General features: G+C 35.3%; 1 protein-coding gene across 13 annotated transcripts in view; it reads right to left on the reverse strand.

Annotated features, from left to right (window-relative positions):
- NAV3 (neuron navigator 3) overlaps positions 1–21830 on the reverse strand; it is a 563756-nt gene that overhangs the window by 149612 nt on the left and 392314 nt on the right. For all 13 annotated transcript variants that reach the window (XM_075427918.1, XM_075427911.1, XM_075427912.1 and 10 more), the window contains 2 exons: positions 12328–12400; positions 8503–8680 (listed from right to left, as the gene is read on the reverse strand). In XM_075427918.1, coding sequence (XP_075284033.1) covers positions 8503–8680; positions 12328–12400 — 251 coding nt within the window. The remainder of the gene's footprint in view (positions 1–8502; positions 8681–12327; positions 12401–21830) is intronic.

Raw genomic sequence — 21830 nt, forward strand, 5'->3', positions numbered from 1 at the left:
TGGTTCTAAAATGTCAGCTATGTGATCTGTTAAAATTAGACAAAAGGCAAAGGGGTTTGTAGTATGTAATCAAAGTCTTTCTACCTTACCGGCATGCTTGAATTCTAATATGCTGTTGATCTTCTAAAGTGCATTCATATCACTAGGGTGACTGCACTCCAGAACTGTTAAAGTCTTTTTTATTAGCACGATTCCCTGATGAAAAAACTAGCTTAAAAAGAATGTAATTTTGATGTAAAAATTTCCCCAGAATGCCTTGATTGTGCTGTACACTTTTATTTTCCTTTTTTTTTAGTTTTTTGTATTTTAAAACAAGCTCATATACATGTATATATGTATAATTCTCATCAGCCTGCCTGGCAAAAGGCAGAAGTAAGGTTCACCTGACTCCAAATCCCAAGTGTGCCTGGACAGACGCCACAGGAAACAAAAGTTTCCAGGCTCCTCACCATACCAAACAGTTTGGGCAGGCATAATATCCCTGATTCCTCAAACGGACAGCCAAAGAACACTGTGGAGGAAACCAAAAAACCTGAATTTTCCCATGAAAAATATTCTTCACACATTGCTTTTGCTTTTTTGGCCCATTCTTGGTGAATCAATACATCTACATATATGTATCAATCTATCTACATATATATATTTATTTTTAAATGTTATTTATCTATATATAAATGTTATATATGTATGTGTATTTTATAGATATATTTTATAGATGTATAATTTTTGTATACATATATCTAAAACAGAAACACGTATTTATTTTTTCATTCACAGAAGGAAATGTCTATGGCTTAGGCACTTCTAGTTCATACCATGTCATCTGTTCTGTATTAGGTGGACATTTCTCCTTTCCGCTCTTTGAACTTCTGGCATCTGATACAAGAAGTCTGTCTCCATCTGATTCAGGCTTGGAGGTACAAATAAAATTGCATTTTCAGTGTTTTCCTGTTGTTCACAGCTCATAAACCAAAACGCATATAACCCAGTTTTGCATAAAAATTTGTGTTCTTGCAGAACATGGTGACTTGAAATAAGAACAAATTGTCTGCTGCAGTGATCATACCTTTCCCACCCTGGCCTCAGTATTTGTAGTATAGATATTTTGTAGAATTTAGTGAAAGAATATATGAATCACAGCACTAAAGAAACAAAGAGCTTATAAAGAAAGTAATAAATGTGCTACTTAGCCACGATGCTTAACCTGACCTGTAGCTCACTTAAAATAATGCAATCTTTTAAAAAACACTAATTTCTCTGAACAAATTGGCCAAGTGGGTAACAGCGGGCTGCCAGAACTAGGACTAGGCCCCTAGGGATCAATTGCACCCTTTTATGACCTTATCTCCTTACCATTTATGATCTTTCACTGGAACAAAATCACATCAGATGACCTGCACAGAAATATATGCCAATATTCTGTTTCACAGTTTGATAGAATAAGACTAGAACAAAGTTTTCTCCTAGAAGGAATGAAAAAGGGGGTGCTGGAAGGCCTCAGGCTGTCACTTCTTCAAATCTACACTCTTTGTCTCTTGAACTCTTTCATAGATTTCCAGAAAGTCCACATTCATCAACAGTTCATAAAGTATGGTTAGGATTGCTATAAACCTGCATCAGTCAGACAATTATCACAGTTAAGCTGGTTTTTACTGAAGGTATTAAACTACATTTGTGTGCCTGTGCACCTTTGGAAGTGTATGGATATTTTATTTTTTTTTGGTAAAGGAAGAGAGAAAGTCAGCTTCTCCATAGCAGCTGCAAAGTATAATGCTCTTTCATTAACTGACATCTGCAAAACAACAATATGTAGAATATCACATTTGTTGCACAGTCTGTGAAAATACTAAGAGATAAAAGTTGATGAAAAGGACTGACAGTAGTAAAGAAAGTAGCAGTAAAAGTATAAAACTGACTGAAATGAATGCAAGACTGCAAGAAAAAGACTGAGTCATGCACTGCTATCAAGGCATCTATTAAGGAATCAATAAGAATAAGGAAAAAATTTTGCTTCAGAATAGGTAAGAAAATCAACCATACAATAAAAGAAAGCATGAAGACTGCCATAATTCAATATGGCTGCCATTGTACTTTACATTTATTTCAATTTCCTTTCTTTGGGAACCATGATGTGATTGCTTCTTTGAGGAGTAGAACAAAATGGGGCCAAAGCTGCTTTCCAAGATAGAAAGATAGCACAGTTAAAGCAAAATTAAATCCCTAAGGTCCATTTGAAGGTCAGCTGCTGCAGATCTTGGTGCAATCACATTAAGCAATTCATTCTGCATTATCTCCCAGACACATAAAAATACATCAGATTAAGCTAATAGCAGTTTGTTCACTTAAACACTTACTAGAAAACAGAGAACAGAAAGAAGAAATAAACCTTTTCCTATTTTTTCTTCTTTGCAGCCATTAAGTAATGATTCTGTAGTGGGAAAAGCAGGAACTACTCGCCTGTTTCTCTTCATTAAAACCAAGCGACTAGCAATGGCAAAGAGCTAAGCACAGTGAGGAGACTTGGTTCATCGCTTTCCTTTCCATTAACCAAGGAAGACACACAACTATGTACACATTTCATTTTTCAGCCTATGTCAGTGCAATGCACTTGGTGCAGACTGTTAAGGTTATATTTCTAAGCCTTGAGAAGACTGAAACAAAGGCCGCCTTCTAAATTGAGAGTGGTGTAACCAAGATTGGCATATGGTGCCAGTATTCTGGCATGGATCTATTTAAATTCATAATTGTAACCACTACATTTGCATTACTATATTTCACACAGCACAAGCAGCATGTTCAGTATGGTTCATTTTTTCCCTGCTACTTCTGGGCAGGAGGCAACATGAAACCCAGTTCCTTGCAGTAGTTATATATGCAACCGCCTGTAGAAATCAGCTACCTAACTTTGTTTATACGCCTAGGAAAACCAGCGTGCTCTTTTAATATAACAAATTTAACAGAATCCATCTGGACCTCAAGCTGTGCTCATCATTCCTGTACGTGATAAAATAGTTTGTCCGTCTTGGGGAATTTTGCTGACAGCTTACTGAAACCAGTTATTGCCTAATCCATAAATGAGACAGAACTTCTTTCATCCACATGTGTTTTCTCTTAGTATCTGGGTGGTTGAAAGATCATCACTGCAGAAAGATTGGATGTATTGCTGTGATAATGGAATCCACTAGCAAAGCAAAGCATAAAAATATAATGTAACCATTGTTGTCATCTATCTGTACTGACAGATATAAATAAGGCCACCAGCACTGTATCTTTTTAACTAAATCTCAAAGCAGCAACAAAGTCATAACTAAAAAGTGAAGTGCCTACCTCAGATTTTGGAGTATTCTATTCCCACAGTAAGTCATACAAGAACATAGGACATTTTAGGATAAAAAGAAATCAGAAATTACATCTAAACCCATTCTCTCCCTTAGGTTACCATTTATTAATTACTGCAGGTTTTTCCACTAATAGTCTGAATATTTCTATGAGTTTTTACAGTTAGTGGTATGAAATTATAATCTTCCTTAAATAAAGCATATTCTTTGCAATGAAATTTCACTGATCATAAAACAACTTCCTTAATTCTTTTTATGTTTAATTTGAAATGTGCTGTTGGCCCTAGGATTAGATAGGCCAATGATACTCTTTCACATGCAGAACCTTGCTCCCCTTCTGTATGCTCATTTTTCACAGTTCTGATCTTGGTTAGGGACAGATTACGTGGGATTAGGAATGTTAAAGTATTGCCACAATGACCAACTTTAGATAACTTTGTTTGGAGCCTGATGTAGAAAACTCATTATCCTCCTATGCAAACATTACTCTAAGGCGAGAGAGCTCCTCCAGAAATCAGTTTAATTACTTTCCTGATCTGTGTTGTCTCCTGTAGGAGACACTGATTACCCAGTCATCCAAGGACAAGTAGGTTCCTGGATTAGTCTCCTGCATTCCCCGTTTCTGCACAAACCTAATCCTGTCAGTCTCATGATATTCTGATTACAACCTTCCCCTGGGGCTTCTGTTTGTTTACCATATCAAAACAACCTGGATATCAAAGCTCTAGAGTCCTAATAGCACTTTTCTGCCAGTTTCAGCTTTTGTTGACAAAAGGCCCAAACACCCTCTCCTTAAGCTTGATATTAAAGTCAGTTGGCTTCGGTGGCATGGGGAAAGGGCTCAGATCCAGTAATGATAACAGGGGGACTCAGATGCCATAACCTGGAAATCAGGACGGAAGTACCATCGTTGTCATCACCACCATCATCAGAACCACTCTCTTAAACCAGGGGAGTGAGACACTAACCCTGTACGTACAAAGAAAAAAATTTCTTTGTCTTCAGAAGGGCCTGGGTGCTATCACTTCTGTATCCTGACCACCTTCCATGTGACTTCTCAGAGGTATTTCCCTCTCCCTTGTATAACCTGTATTTCTCGCTGAAATAGTGGAGAGCATCAACTGTCCTTACTTGTTTAATAAAGCACACACAGCAGCTTTTTACCTCTTAGGAAATCAAGTTGAAATTTTGCAATGTGCTCAATATACCTTAGCTGGAAGTAACAATGATAACCTGTCCAATGGAATAATTTAACCTAAAGTAACTGCAATTATTAAGACACAGTTTCAAAATGTCAGATTGCAACATGGAATGTAATTGCTTCCTGAACATTTTTAAAAGTACTAAGTCTAGGAAAAGCATCCACTTTTTTCTGTGTATGTATTTTGGTTTTGCTTACTGGTCTGCAAACATACAAACACATACATATCAAATGCACTTAAATGTATACAGTGCTTTATTTCTCAGGTGTCTAACATTGCAGAAATATATGAGTCTTGAAGTAAAATAAAATACTTATAGGTATCAGAAGATAATTTTCACAATACACTTGAAAATTTACTCAGATCAGGTTTGAAGACTTTTGCCGTTATTGAATGTGAAGGTGAATGTGCCATTCAGGTGTTTGCTACTATGTTCATGATCTGGCTTCTGCCATAATAATAAGAAAATTTTTCTTGTTCCTCCCAAAAACCTGAAAAAACTATTTCTAGTTAATAAAGGACCACAGACCAAGTGAATGGAAAATAATCTCTGTTATGTGCATTTGCCAAATACTTTTTCCAGCATGTACACCATAGTAATTTGCTGCCTTAAGGTTTCTATGTGCCAACCCTTTTCACAGTATAAAATATTAGAAAACAGAAACTATTAAGAATTTTTAAGAGAATAATCAGAACTGCAACAGGCTAATAAAGGAAGTGAGGCATAGCTGCACAATAAATATGTAATAATAAAAAATTGCCTTAATGATTAACATTCACTGTGAAAGGATAAAATTGCTTGTTTTATCGCCACTACTTTTAAAAAAAGTAAAATTTCTCTATTATTGATAGTAGTTAGATTATCTACTGAGTTAATAATTTCACATGGAAAAAGTAAAGAATGTGAAATTATTACACACCTTAGATTTTATCACTTTACAATACTCTCCATTCAATGAAAGAGGAAATTTGAAGTATCTGTAAGAAACTACTTTTTGCCAAAAATACCTAAAGGTCTCATGTGTCCCTTGGAATAGCCATTTTAGTTCCTTAAAACCTTCTAAATCATGAACTCCTGCCCTGTAAATCAGTCAGTCATGTTGATTCCTTCTGTAATTAATGCTGAGACACAGTTGCCATAAAAGTAATTGTATAATAGAAATCAGTTTTGGGAGTCATGTAAGCTGCCCGTCCACATTTCAGATACTAAAATGCAGGCAAGAGGCAAGATGAATCCCATCAAAGGCATCTTTTCTTTTTTAATTTCATATTTTGTCTTCTTTCTAAATAAAAGCTTTTATTTGCCCACAAACAGCAGAAAACTAGCAAGCTGTTTGGGAAATAATTTTGAATTATTTGAATTATTTTCAAAAATATTTGTTTTGCTGGGAAAAAAAATTAAATTAAATTAAATCAAATTAAATGACTGCTATGAAAAGAAGTGTTGCATGATATTAGAGTTCATATCATATCAATGTATATGCCAATCTATTTGTGGAAAATCTGTTTTTCAAATCTAGTCATTTTTCTTCGAAGGGAACACATTATTTTATGCTAATTTACTATTACTTCAAAACAGTGACAAATAAAAACGTCAATTAGTATTCAAAAAATCTGTGTTTCCGCTGTTTGTTTCTAAGTCCTGGAGCCCCTTGTTTCGCTAGCAGCTCAGAATACTAGATGCATTTTTAGCAGAAGATAGGAATCTTTCATACAGAAGAAAAATTTTAGAAGTAAGGACCTTTCTTTATCCTTAAAGGCTCTACTGAAAAACACATGGATAGAGAAAATCAGGGATTCTGTCAAGGAGTACGCAAGTTTATGGTGGCAAACATTGAACTTCTGTATATGTGAAAGCAAACAGAAAAATTCTTGCTTTCAGTTAACAGACAGGAAATAAGAAAGGTGGCATCAATCTTGGTGTAAGAACATTTTGCTGCTGAAACACAGCTAGAAATAGAAATTTAATCAAAGAAGGAAATGATTTTAAACTCCTGGCATTAAAGTAGAAGGTCTAAAGCACACTGATGGAAGTAGAAATTTTGTTAAAGCAGCCTTAGATATCACTTTACGAAGACCAGGGTGGGCTTCTGGACATGGAATGATTGCCCTTCCTCCTAATGAAATATATTTAAACATAATAAAGTAAAAGAGGAGAAGGCGGCACTGAAGGACCATGAGATCTTGGGGAATTACAATGAAAAGAAAGCTTTATAAAAACTTCAACTCCTCTTTTCCTACCACTCCTGAGCAGACAAAGGACTAGTGTGCAATCGCTGTCATCCAAATAGTAAACAACTACTTTGCTCCGAGCTTTTTTGGGCAAACAGAATTCCTTGCAATAGTGGTGATGTATAAAGAAATGTAGTAACTATTTTTTTATTAAAAATTCACCATGGGTAAATCAGAAAAGCAGGAAACTTTTCAGTTCTTTTACTAAATTATAAACAAAAAACCCAATAACCAAAGGTATTTACATGAAGCTGGCTAAGCCCTTAAATCCGCTGATTAAAACAGTGAACGCTTGCAGACCTACATTCAAGATGTCTTCCTTATGATAGGAAAAACAATTATTTTCAGAAGGGCAAGATGTTATTGCCTGTTATGAAATTTTAAATATCTTTAGAAAGCAGAAATTCAACTTCAGAAAATGTTGAGAGTGGTCAGATTCTTCTGGGATCACACCATAATTTCCTAGATTACATGTTAATAGTAAACTTCACAGAGAAAGCATTCAAAGATGTTAATTTTCAGTAGCAGAGAAAAAAACGCATTTCATGTTGTAATACCCAAGACAGACGCAAGTGTATCTTAATTTGTGTATCAAATGAGGTAATGAAAATGCCATCAACAACATTTTCCTATAAATATATTTTTACAAAATTCCTAGTTTCAAGACAAAGATTTCTGTTAGGCTGAATTGTGAAAAGTTTTCTCAACTGAAGAAGAAATATATTTATTATAAACATGAAGATGTAATTTAGATATGACTGGACTCAAGAACCAAAATTTCATTATTGTAGTGTGATACTTTCAATCCATCCTAGATCACTGACTTCTCACATTCTAGACATACAATTGTTCAGTAAGTATGCAAAAAATTTTAAACAAGCACATAATAAATAAAACAAGTTTTAAACTCAACACAGCAATATATAAAGGCCTGCATTACACTACACTTTACATAGTCCTACATGTGAATGGCCTTTTTTTTAAGTATATGTTCCTAATACTCTTTCCAATTGGACAGATATTCGTGTTTAAAACTGATTCTTTTGTCATGGTCAGTAAGCAACTACCTTCTCAAAATATGTTTTCAGCTTCAGTCTGAAAACAATGTAATTCAGCAATTAAGGATTCTGCCAAGTGCTTTGCTTCCCTAAAACTAAATCATAAACTGACCACTTAAAAGAAACTAGATTAAGGCCATTTCTTCTCCCTTTCAAAAAACATTCAAATAGAATCAGGCACTCAAAACCAGAATGCATGGGGATGAAAAAAGTTTACAACAAATGAAAGTATTAATTGTGCCTTTTCCCCATGTATTTTGCCAATCATTTTAAATCATTGATTTATATGTGGAACTGGTTATGTGAGGAAAACATGAAAATAACCAGTATGCTAAACTCAGGGTGTGCTAACAGCCTCTTAATGTGTAAAGAACAGTAGAATCAATAATAAAGTAAAAGAATGCTTTAAAATTAATTAAAATTTTAACTAATTTTAATTTGGAATGTTGTCTGCTCTCACTCTAGCTTTAGTCCGGAGATATGCAAGCTTAATACTGAAAAAAACACTTAAAATATTGTTTCCCTGTATCCATTGCAAAAATAGCAGAAAAAAAGAAAAAGTCACTCTTTTAAGTCTTTCGCAAGTAACCTAATTTTTCTGCCAAACCGTGTATTTTTTCAACAGACAAATACAAATCTTTTGCACCTGAGGAAATTAACTTTTTAACTTACCTCGACTGCATATCTTGGTGTGTTTTGGACTGGCTGAGTTCAGCTGGAGATGAAGGGACTTGCTGTTGTAGCTCCACCAAAGACTGGTAGTACTGTTGCTGATGATGTTGCTGCTGTTTGTACCGAGACAAACTGAAAAACAGCCCTAAAATGGCTTTCAAATTTCCATTCCTTATTTCTATTTAAAAAAAAAGAAGAAAAAGAAGTGAAAACACTGTGGTTTTAGACTTCAGTTTTGTAACAGTCTTATACTAAAATTTCTCTATATGTACCTATAACTGTACATATTTCTGTTTGTAAAGGAGTACACCAAGCTTTAAATAATATGCATAGTCAGAAATGAATACTCTCGCCTTGACAGTACAGATATCCTCAGTGAGCAGAGGGGCATTCAGAAAAATCTGAATTATTTTTGTCCTTAGGTACACATCCCTTCTACCTCATGGCTTTAAATTACTCTTCTTGCTTTTTGGGCAAATTCTGTGCATACTGGGAATAAACAGTGACTTTTAGAAAAATTGGAAAGAGTAGATGATAACAGTGTCGTGGATGAGCACATATCCATTCACATAAATTTGCAAGGAACATGAGAGAAGGACATTAATGGAAAATAGTTATTAAAAAGGGTAACTGTAAGGTTCATGATTACTTCTTTGAACTTTTGAACTACATGATTTTCTGGCTTTCTGTTTTACACTGATATTACGGGTTAACAAAGACTTCAAAACTCTGGCTTTTACATGAGGCTAAAATAGATACCCATATGAAATTCTGGTGAGCCACAGTAGCATCCTCATGCCTCCCATTCCTTTCTTAGTCTTTCCCCAGCCCGAGATGAAGGTTTTCAAAGAATAATGTTATTCTTTGCTCATAAAGGATCTCTGTGGCAAAAAAGAAGCCTCAGGAGGCTTTAATGAAATTATCTGCAGCACTCAGGTCTGTCTGTTCATAACCTCATTATTAATTTTCTTTGGCACTGAACTGCTTGTGAAAGGTTTTCATTAGGCCTATAGCCTTGTAACCTAACATGCAACGCTGCAATATTTCTGCCTTCCCTGCAAAGCTAAATACTGAGCTCTATGTGCTATACAGCTTTCTTAGGTAATTTTTAAAGCAGAATTTATAAACTATGACTGTCATATTTGTGTCCTTTAAACCATGTTAATTTTCTTTTAATAGGGTTAGGTGAAATGTTAGTATATACACTAACAGGCCAGAAAACCCTGGAGCCTTACGCTCTCAATTCGTTCTTCAAAAGCAAACGCAATTGTGAACACTGGAGTATACTTTGCAAAATGGAAATATGCCTCATGAGACCACCAGAGATACACAGAACTTTCTCAGAATTAGAAAGCTTTTTAAGCAACAACGACTTTTGCAGTCACGTTGGTTTCAGGGAAGATAATTTTCAAGGAACACAGAAAACATATATTTAAACTAATCTTAAATAAACACCAAAAACCCCACATAACTATCCATCTTTAAGATGCTCTTATTCTAAAATATTTTCTGTATGTGATACTGGTTTACTTATTCTTATGATTTTTCATCACTTAATGCTCAGAAAAAGGACCCTTTGTTTGTTATATCCCACTCATTATTTTTTATCTTAAAAGTTTGCTCTTTTTATGTTAAACTATATTTTTTACTATTTCTAAAGAAGAATGTTATCACTTTTGAACTTCTTCTTCTTTCCTACTTTTAAATGAGTTAAAGTTGGAAGATTTATTTTAAACAGAAAAAAACCAGAAAATTCTAATATGTGCTAAACACTTGCAGGGAAGAGGATGGGAGTGTTCTGGTTTGTAGCAATGGGCTTATTGTTTATCATTCGGGTACGACAGTAGAGATTTTGCAGTCAAGATTTGAAAATTATTTTTGTTCTAGACCTCCTTGCTCTAGTCTCAAGATGAGGTGGGAAACTAGTTGTGAAATCTTCATACCTTGTTAAGCTCATGGTTTACTGTTCCAGAAACTTTCTGGTCACTAATAAATGACCCAGTAGCAATAAAACACATTTATCAAATACTATTACAAGAAACAGACTTAGGGTTTCTAAACTTAATTTATTTTAAACATAAATGTGCTGACAAAACACTATGAAGGTAACTTGACAATTTCATGATAAAAAAAAAAAAAAGTCTGTTTTTCTCAACTTTTTCTCCTCAAGAGAAATTGTAATATTCAGGATTGTGCATGCTAAAAATGGCATATTTAAGGCAATCAGACTTCTGTGACAGCTTGTACTAACATCACTACAAAGACAGAGGATTTACACCAGATTCATGACCAACTGCAAACCAGCAAAAGTAGTTTTAATCTTACTTCAGAGCTCAAGGTCTGGCTTATTAAAAATCAGTTTTGAAGATTAATGAAAGTTTTAAAAAATAGTCCTTGCATTGAACACTACATAGTATCACTACTTTTAGTAGTATTTGAACTTAATGCTACACAGTTGAAGCTTATATCCTCTTAAAAAACATTTTCCAATGCAAAACAAAGGTATGAATAAAGGTGTTTATTAGAGAATGCACTTAGATTTTGATTTAACAAAGTACAGAAAAAAGTGTTATGCAGTGTGTCGTGGTGTTAAACAATCAAGAGTATTCTCATGAAATAAATTCATGCTACTCACATATTTGATTGTTATTTCATATGCAAGTAAAAATAGGCTGCACTAAAAATTTCAAGCTCTAAATAACTTTGAGGTCAACAGCAACACGTAAATGTTCAGTATTTTCTTGCATCAACATATCTGCTGTATATATAGAGGTTCTTTTCAATCAATTAAAGACCCTTCCGTAAGTAGACAGTCAAAGTGAATAGATAGTACATGTCTTGGCCATGTTATACTTCTGCTAAGCATGAGAAAGGTGGGTATGGTGAAAGATAAAAATTCTTAGTTAATTTCATAATCAAACAGCCTTCAACATTTTTTCTCTATGTATCTTCTAAAATTTAACTGAAACTACCATCTCTGAAATTTTTTTTTTCCTTCTGGCTTTTAGTTGTGCTCCAAGCAAAATAAAAATATTGGGTTGCATCTCATTAATACCTGTTGCCTTCAGCTGTCACAGAGATCAGAGGGATTTTGAAGGTGCACAGCACCTTGCAGAATTTCCCCATTTCTTACAGGACAAATGCTTGTATACATTTTATTAACTTACAAGAGAAAGCATCCACTTGACTTGATTTTACATTACTAAAGCAAATATTAGATACTAATTAAGACAAATGGTATTTAAATGGGTTTGATTTGGTGTATTTATTAAATTAGTTGTCACCACACTAGGCAATCACTTGAGGTGACTAATACTGCAAAAAGGGCTATAATACAGGCAGCAAGAGCGTTCATTCTTTCACTTAATACATGACATTAAAGGAATGCAATAATTTTCAGACTCATCCTGTCAGCATTACTATTAATAATAAATTTGCTTAAACAAATAGTCTTCCTTGAGTTTACTTCATTGAGCAAGATTCTTATATTCACGTTTGTTGTTTTGAATCCCCTATATGAATAAATTAAAAAGTACACTTGGGAGACTGTACCTATCTAATATTGTGGAGATAACATGAAAAGATTAATACTGTTGAAAAAAGAAATATTTTAAACATTTTCTCGAGCTTCATAAACATATTGAATTTCTTGGTTCAATTTCAAGAGAAAATTAAAAGAAAATCTGAACTCACTATCACGAATCTATATTTGCATGCTGTTCAAGACAGCTGAGTTTGGTATTTAGGTGCAAAATAATTTCAATTAATAAAATTAGTTTTCAGAAAAAAATCCTATTATTTGTTCTGATGATTTGTTTCTCTTACCTTCTGCAGAAAGACCTTGGACATTCACGCCTCTGGCTGCCAGAAAGCTAAGGCAGACATCAACATTCTCAATCTGCAATATGAACAGAAATAACAAGCAGCATAAGACTATTTGACAAAATGTAGAAATGCAGGAGGGGGAAAAAAACCAGCCAGCCCAGGAATGAATACTTTACATTCATCGCATACTACAGCTCTTTACTAAAGTTTAACAAGAATGATTACTGCTAATTGGGGAACTGATACAAAGCTTTCATTGTCCACGTTGGTGTTTAAAAACAATTCATAAATGCCTGATCCAGAATGGCATGCTGGCAAATCAGCAACCCACCTACTTAACATAAAACTGAATTTTATAGACTACAAACAAACAGCAATGAAAGTATCCATAGAGGATTAGACACCGAGTATATATCTGGAGATGTGGGTGACTGAGTTAACTGAAAAATGCAAGCAAAAATCTCCAACAAATGTGTTAGCCAAGGTATTTCCTTGGGATGATGTAGAATTCTGTGAAAATGATGTCACAGTAGTGGTTTATTCTCTGCTGTTTTCCTTCAAACCTTATGCTAAATACTTTTAACTTATTTAATGTTTATGCTTCTCTGAAGAGTTTTTCCTCAGTGAAGGACACGATGCTAACTTCTGCTGGCAGTTTAGAGGAAATCTGCAATTACCACAGAGAGCTTTAGAGAAGAGAAGAACATGTTGCCAAAGTGTAGATCAATAAAAGGATAAAACTTCTGCCTCTAAAATGAGTAATCACAGAATTAGTTTAACTCCTTTGATGTTTCTATTACTAAAAGGTTAGGGAGCCTGAATGGTCCAAAAGGTTCTCTTGAGTCACCATCCCCAGCTGGTCCCCCCAGCCCTTCCAGGATCTATGAAGCAAATACTCAGCTGTAAGCATAAAATATTTTAAATAACAACTTTGTCTATAAATATGCTGCTATGAAAATAGAAAAAATATGTATAGACAAGTGTCCTACACCAACTGCCTTCAACAGACTTGATTTTATAATAAATTCTTAGGTTGATGGATTTTTCAAGGCAATTAGGACCACACAAATAAAACAAAATGTTTAACAATATATTTTAAGTACCTACTGTCATTGGAGAATATTAAAAAAAGACAGAAATACTGAACATCAAAAACATAAGTCTGCAGTAGATCAAGCCCATGCAGTTAATTTTATTTAAAAATTTATACATTTTAGAATACTTCATATCAAGAGTTATTAACCATCACAACATGAGAGGTAAATTCATTCATCGACTAAAAGCTACATGATCCCTGGCAGTATCTTTTCTAGCCTAGGAAGAAGGCCATTATGACTGTAGTTCTGCCATTATTCTCAGAAAATTATATTAGCTAAAAGGAATATAAATATACTTTTTACTGCTGAACCTAGAAGTATATCTAATGCACTCACATAGCCTCTCTTGATCCACAGGTAGTACTTAGAAACTTATAACTACCCGCAAAATTTTTAGAGATGTGTTTTTTAACCACAATAAACTCCAAAGCATTAGTAAACACAACTTTAAAAAAGTTTTTTCAAGCACTTGTTTTCAAGGACATGCTACCATTTATAGGGAATGATAAATAATCTCTCTCCTAAATCAATTTTAAAAAACCCAAACAGAAACAACTCTGTATCTAACACTACCTAAAGTCACTCTGAAATAAGCGTTTACCATAAAGCTTTCATAAATCAGTTTGGCAGTTGCCACCAATTTGCACAGCTGTGAATGTGGAATAACCATCCTAAAATCAATGGGAATACTCCAACTCTGGCCCAGCACAGGAATCACAGAAACTCGGGCCCATCTCTGTTATTTTCTTAAATATGTAGTTTATGCAGTTTCACACCATGAAAAGACCCCAATCAAACCAGGTTATTTCATAAGGTGTAGAGATGTGACACAGCTAAGTCTGTTGCAAGCTGGCTGCAGCAAAAATAGGAAGATCTGCTTCTTCCTCACCTCCTCTTCCTCCCAGGCATGGGGCCCTGATGCTGCTGCCTCTGCTGGGCTTCAGCCCTTCTCCGAGCACACCGGCCGCTGGCTCCGCGTGGATAACTTGCCCAGAAGAAAAGGCAAGCGTGTTTCAGTCGCTCCGGTTTCCCATGCGGTCAGAGGAGCGCAGGAGTCAGCAGAGGAGAGGGCGCGTCCCAGCCCGAGCAAGGGATGGTTTGGGAGAGGAGAGGCGAGGTGGGAAGGAGGGACGGGAGGATGGTGCCACTCTCGACAGCACCGGCAAGGCAGTGGGCTGGCTCAGCCCTGACCTCCGACTACACCCCTGCGTCGGGCATGAAAATAGTGTGCGCGGGGAGAATATTTCTACGCAACCTTTAAACGATGTCAACGACATAAGAAAACAATTTGAATGGAAATTTTCCTGTACTGAAGAATTTAAAAGAATAGAGATTTGTTTGGATATTAGTTGTATAAATGAGCGTCTCTTTGAACTTTCAAATCAACCAAAATGCAGAATCAACTACTTCAAAGATGGGAAATTTTGCTCTACAATGAAGTACTGGAGAACAAAAACAAAAAAGGAGAAAAAGAAAGAAACATCAGAGTGATGTCAGTAGTGTTCACCTCCAAATAACTGAAACAGTGTTTCCTAGCAGACCTCCTAGTGTAACTAAGACATTTTTAATACTTCTCTGCAGTAGTTCAGGAGACCATAGCTACAAAGAAAGCCTAATTTATTAGAGAACATTTAAGGCCTAATGTGCTGTGCAAACATCTGAATATCTTCCTGCAATACTGAATATTTAGTAAATAGTAAACCTAATACATAAACCTTAACATACATTTAAGGTGAAAAATACCCTATAGAAATGGCATCTTGTTGTTTTACGTGTCTGCTTCCACAGCATGTGTCTTTGAAGTCACGTCTCTCAAACTTTCAGAAAAAACTAGTCATTACCATTAACACCAATGACTCAATAAACTGCAGCACTACAAAGCAAGTTCTGTTTTGCTTCACAGTTCACCAAGAGAACTGCAATAGAAGCCCTAGGTCCGCAGTCATCCCTCTTGGTGGTGGTGTATGAAGCAATAGCAGTGGCCAACTTTCAGACAATAGACTGTGGTTGCACTGTTAGCCTAATAATCAAGTCTTGTTTTGACTTGTGAATTGAGCAAGTTTGGTGTGGCAACTCACAGCCACACAATACATTGAAAATGTCAGAAAATAACTCTTACAGTCAGCTTTCTGATAATAAATGCAGTTATTATGCAATTCTGAGTAACTGTTAGGAGATTCAATAAGACATGCGCTAATACATTCTCGGGTTATTTTCACTTTCTTTCCTCTCCAGTCTAGAAAACGCTAGTCTTCAAGTTGTCCCATTTTGAAGCTTTCAGTGTGTCTCTAAACATTGCTTTGATTACCTACTTCTTGCTTTGGCAAACCACAGTTATTCTTTGAACTGAAACACTAGCAACCCCAAACACTTTTTATTTAAATGTACTAACAGATGAGAGTAATTTTGCAATTACAAAAGTTCTAAGAGATTTCAAGCAGCTTCCACTCCTCAATACTGTTTCAATCAATAGTGGTATGAATCCCTGAAGTCCATGTTTATTTAAGTAGTTACTCATGGGTTATTATACGCTGGGGTAAACTCTTCCGAGAGCTGACACTGCATATGTAGAACTCTACCTGCTTATATAGCAAGGGCTGAAGATTTTGCAGTGTAACATTTAACACAGGCATCAGACTAATTTTGTATCTTACACATGCCAACAATTTTATGGTGAATTTTGCTTGCAAAAAGTACAAGTTTATAACAGAGCTGATGTTCGTCATTATCGTGAATAGTATCATCAGAGTTACAAAGTGTTGTAGCAGAAGATACAGTTCATTACTGCATAGAATTCAGGATACACAGATTGACTCTGAATCTTGTGTATCAAGATACAGAAAAGTGACTCAAATTTGCAAATTTTCCTGTACAGGAAGATTTGCCAAGATCAGACTGTGGATGAACAGCTCTTCATTGCTGTCAATCCCCAAAATTATTTGTTCCAAGACACTTATTTTATATTAAAGGTTCAAAAGCGGGGAAGAAGTCCAGTCCCATGAATAGCAGATCCGTCACATTAAAAGTCTTAAAATCTATAAATGGGATAAAGAATTGCTAATATAATAAACATTCCTCGCCACACAGATACCAGTCCACTTAGCTATTTAATTAACCGTGTGGAAAGTCAATCACTAGTACACAAGATTGCTTTTCAGAGGTAACAAAAATCTATCGCTGATAATATAATCACTTCCTTACCAAAACTCAATAATATTGTGTCCAATTCTGAAATACAGATCTGGCATCTTGGGCACAGATAAACTCAGCTAAGAGGACAAAAATTTAGGAATGAAGATTTGTGGGCTTCATCAGGTAGATAACAGCATTTGATGCTTTTTATATTAAGCCTACTGATTATGCTTATAATGTATTAAGCTTCTTTTATAAAACAAATACTTTTAATATTGTTCATACCACAGCATTATGAAAAAAGCACCTGAAATATTCACACCATAAATATTAGTGAGCCCCAAGATATTTCTACACTCACATTTTATGGGGTTATAGTCCAAACGATGATGTACAAATAAGCAGCAACATCACAACTCTGATATTATTAACACATTACATGGCATACAAAGCAGATACCTTGCAAATCCACTGTAACATATTAAATTGCGCACTTGTGGGTAATCTGCTTTTGACTGGAAGCTATTTGAAATTTTACTGACAGAAATAAATCACTAATCCAGACTGTGGGACTTGCATGTAGATAAACAGTAGTACTTAATACCAGGCACTCAGCAGACTTACAGGAAGAGCTCATTTGTGGGATTGTACTCACCAGTGACTCAACATATAGAATATGTCTTATAATTATTTTTGCTGTTACCAAGATTAGCTTTCATCTCTTTTGGCTGGCAGACAACACTTTCTTCACTTCCAAACATAAATTTAATTGTGGGATGCTCAGAAGACAAGTGATAATGACTAATATAGCATTATGTTTTTCTGTATTTATAAGAAGCTCTGAAAAATATCTTGGTTTGACAATCTCTTGTTAAGTTTACGACAATATATGAACATATAAACACATATGCAAGTTAGCTGTTATTTGTCTCTTTCGAGCTGGGTTCCTCCTGCTGAAGAATGGGACACCTTTATCAATATGACACCTTATTAATACAGAGTGTTTCTATACATATATGTTCCTAAAATACTCTACGTAATTTTGACAGTAAAAGTAAAACAGTAATTTCTGTTAGCATTTCGTTCAGCATTATCTTCCATAGCTCTGTGTGTGTTTTGACATTCTGATTCATGACCCAAAGCCCCAGATAAAATCTGGCAAAGAATTTGCTCTGTTGAAGTTTTCTAATGTTGCTGATGGCTGATTAGGGACATGCATGGTAACAGTCTGTCACAGAAACCCAGAGAGTCACATACATACTCGCCTTCCAGAGCACAGAAACTCCATAAAACTCCTCAGTATTTGTTGCTTTTTTTTTCAATACAAATATGAAGTAATACTCCTTTGAGCTTAGTATTATGGCATGAGATATTCTGTGTCACAGTAACTGTATTTTAAACACACTTTACCAGCAAGATACCTTCCTAAACTTCCCCAGAGTATTAACCTGAGTTGAATGACCTGTATTTGACTCTTTCTTTCCCATGGATATTCATCACTAACAAAATTTTTGGAGGTCAATGGATTTAACTGAATGCAGAATTAGAAAATAATCTGTTGTTATTACAGAGCTCATTCTCGTTCAAGTTCTGTAGCACTAGTAGAATCAAAGTCAAATAAAAATACAGTTCAGGCCTTACAGGTAGCATCCCAGACTCTTAATGTTCGCAATACAAATGCTGCATAAAATGAATAAAATGGAAAATGGAAGAGCAGATACTATTTATTTGTCTGACTTTCACATGAACTGAGCATGAAAGAAGACACACTAGGTTTTGAGTTCTGGGTACGTTCTTAGTAGCAGGTGAAGTGGCAGCGATCTGGTCTTAATTGCAGGCTCTAAAAAGAACAGAGATTGAGGCAAGCAACTGAGATGCCTGCTTGCATGGATAAAAGCATTTTTGGTGCACATGTTGGAGCTGGTGAGAGAATGAAACTCTCCATGGTAGACATAGTTATATAGAATGCTTTGGAAGAAACTGGAAAATATTTCAAGGTGAGCACGGCCTAAACTCTGATCTTCCCTCACCTAATAGAGAACAGTGCGAGAATTGGTCATGTACACTCTCACATGGTACATGTTTAAACCTTCCCCCTGACACAAACATGACCTAAAAGGTCTATTTTCTGCCTGAATGTATAGTCTTGCACAACCTGCTACACCTAAAGCTGTTCTCAGAAGTTGAGAAGGACAAGTTTATTTCACTTTCTGTTCTTAATTGACTCATCTATTGCACACATTGTGACTTGTTGACAACTCACTGTGGTGTGGGAAACACCCAGATTTTTGGTTTGCCTTGTAACTTGGTTCCTTATGGATTTTCTTCCCAGCTGGTTTCACTAGTTTGCATTCCTGTTTTGCTTCTCCTTAAAGCATAGGGATAGAAAGCTACAAGATAAAGATCTAAAGAGAAAATGCTTGCAGTTCTATACTGACAGATGTTTTTATCTTCAATTTTATCACTAAGATTATTTAACCAAGCCAGACTTCATAAACCAGGCCGTTGGACATTCAACTTTTTTCACTATCTACAAAATAGGTATAGGTCCAATACTTCCTTCACCAAAAACTAAAAATCAAACAACACAAGGACTTTCTCCATTTGAAACACGTGATAACTGAATACACTGCCTGCTGGTCTACTTACTATCATACTTGTGTTGTATGTATATATGCTCAGCCAAGCTGAGCATTGGGCCCAAACACCCATTTCTGATAGCTTGCCTACACCAAGGAGGTTCAACTGAAGTCAAAAGCATCTTTCTAGATTAAAACTGGTATACCAAAATGGACTACCCAGTCCAATGTCTTTATCCCTCTGCCTGTCCATTCTTCAAATGCCATGTTTCAACACTGTTTGGGAGTCTAGGTGATTCTTAAATGACTGCCGAAACAATATGCATTATTTAGAACCCCCTGTTGTTCTTCACTTGGAAAGGGATGTTTGGCACACTTAAGTTCTGCTTAAATCTTTAGCAAAATCTGCAAAGGGTAATACAATGAAAATATTAAAAATCCCTAATGCCTTTATAATTGTACTTATTGTGTGGGACAAAATATATCTAATCCATAAAAAGTAAGCAATCATTATTTATTTGTTATAACATATCATAAGATTTATTTTGATTATTTATAAAAGTATCAATCAATAACCTCAATAAGAGCTCCATTTGATTTGACATTTTTGTTGATTTACCTGTTTTCTGTGAAAACCTGTCATGAAATTTTATTTACAAAATTTTTTTAGTATTTTCACCACACGGTATTGCTGTATGTTATCCACAACAGCTGATTCCTAGGTATTCCAGAAGAAGAATTTCTCATGCTGTAGAAAATATTTTTTCTCAAACCTATCTCTACTGTAACAAGAACAAAAGAGTAGGGTTAAACACTTTCAAAGGGAACAGTGTGAAATAAATTCCTATGGGCTCGTTTTACACGTATTGTAGTTGAACTATAACAAGCTGACTGTTTTCTTTTGATATGGCACTGGTTAAACTAGTTTAACACATCTGAAAGCAAGCCATCTGCTTTGTTGTCTCTTGCATAGTTAAAGTTGGGTATGGTTATTAACATAACTATGTGTTCATACTAAATTAATACTAAAAAATTTTTATTTTATTATTGAGCAAGACTGTCTAAAAGTCAGACAGTCTTCCATCAAGATTCCCTATGAAGAAATCATACATAGTATTATTATGCAATAAAAGATGTTTTTTACTACTACTACTCAACAAGGACACTTTGAAGAGCAGAGAATACACCCAAATTCCTCCAAATGCTAAAGTAAATGCAATGGGAAGAAATGTGGTCCAGAGTAATGCAAAACTTATAGTGACCCACGTGAGGAACCTCTTTAGTTTCAAACTTGCTGTCTCTGTGCAAGATGCTGGTATGGCAGGCTGCATGCTGCACTGTTCCCTTGACTGAAGACTACTGAGACTGGGTGAAATTTGCCATGAATTCTCAGTTCACCTTGTAGAAATGGGTGATATTTGAAGAAAGGGGAAATTAGGAGATAAAAAAGCTCTCCAGTAAAACTTGCAAAAGTACGAAGAAAACCAGAGACTTAAAAATCACATTATTTATGTTCTGATAATTTATTTCCCACAAGCTCCTAACATCACAGATCATCGCAATAATTTTTTGTAACTGTACTGGAAGGCAATGTCAAGTTTCCGTGGGTGGTGTAAATTTGAAAATCCACCCAGATAAAACAGGTGTTAGCAGTCCTGCTGGGAGATATTAAGTACGTTCTGCTGACTTGCTGTTGCACGTGGCCTGTTACCTCCACCCAGATGCAAGGCACATTCCATTTTTCTATGGAAATTATAATACATTTTAGGGTGTTAAGCAGAATACACTGACACGTACACAGATTTGGCTTTATTTTTTTCTAACAAACTCCTCATTACTCGAAACAGAATAATTTATGGAGCATTCAGTAAAAATCACTATCAGAGAATCATGTAACATCAGTCCAAAAAACTGTTCCAAACTCAGCATTGACTTTGCAATAAGAGACTATATATGCAAATTAAAAACTGATTTACTGGAGGCATTTGGGGAGAATTTTGCCTTAGAGGATAATAACTACTGGTATGTACAAGGCCTCCCAGGCAAAAATTTTTAGGAAATGATGCTGGAGTTATTTAATTATTAGTTATTTTTTGAGAAAAGGATGATGGTGTTATTTAAAACTGAAATAACTTCCACTTCCTTTTCCAACAGTTATTAAGGAACATGTACATCAAATTCTTCCAACATGCTCTCCAAACATGAAATACGACCAGTAAATCCAGAAATGTGAAAACAAATTAACTTCTCAAATACCTGGAGAATTCAACACACATATGTACTGACCTGCTGATAAAAGAATGTGTGAGGTCACTGTTGAGGTTAGAGTATGGGCAGGGGTGTGTATTGGTTTTAAGAAAATGCTGCAGTGGGAAATTGATCCCCTTTGCTGTCAGTCCTGTCGGGAACATGAAAGCAACAGTTGGTGTTTTTCACCTAGCCCCTGACTTGGTGCTTGGAAAGTTTGGGGTGAATGGGAGGAAATGTCTCATGTAAAATTCAATTTGTTTGGTATTTTTCTGTTTGTACACATCAACAAGTTAATGAACAATTCAGTTATTTTAAATAAAAACATTAATCCTAATCATAATTTTTAGATGGCCATTTAGATCATTACGAACATCTGCTTGTGATTTTCATACAACCCCATTTTTTTTAACTCTATCCACAAACACCCCAAAAAACACCTAAGAGA

The sequence above is a fragment of the Opisthocomus hoazin genome, chromosome 8 (genome assembly GCF_030867145.1).
Source record: "Opisthocomus hoazin isolate bOpiHoa1 chromosome 8, bOpiHoa1.hap1, whole genome shotgun sequence".
Taxonomy (NCBI): domain Eukaryota; kingdom Metazoa; phylum Chordata; class Aves; order Opisthocomiformes; family Opisthocomidae; genus Opisthocomus; species Opisthocomus hoazin.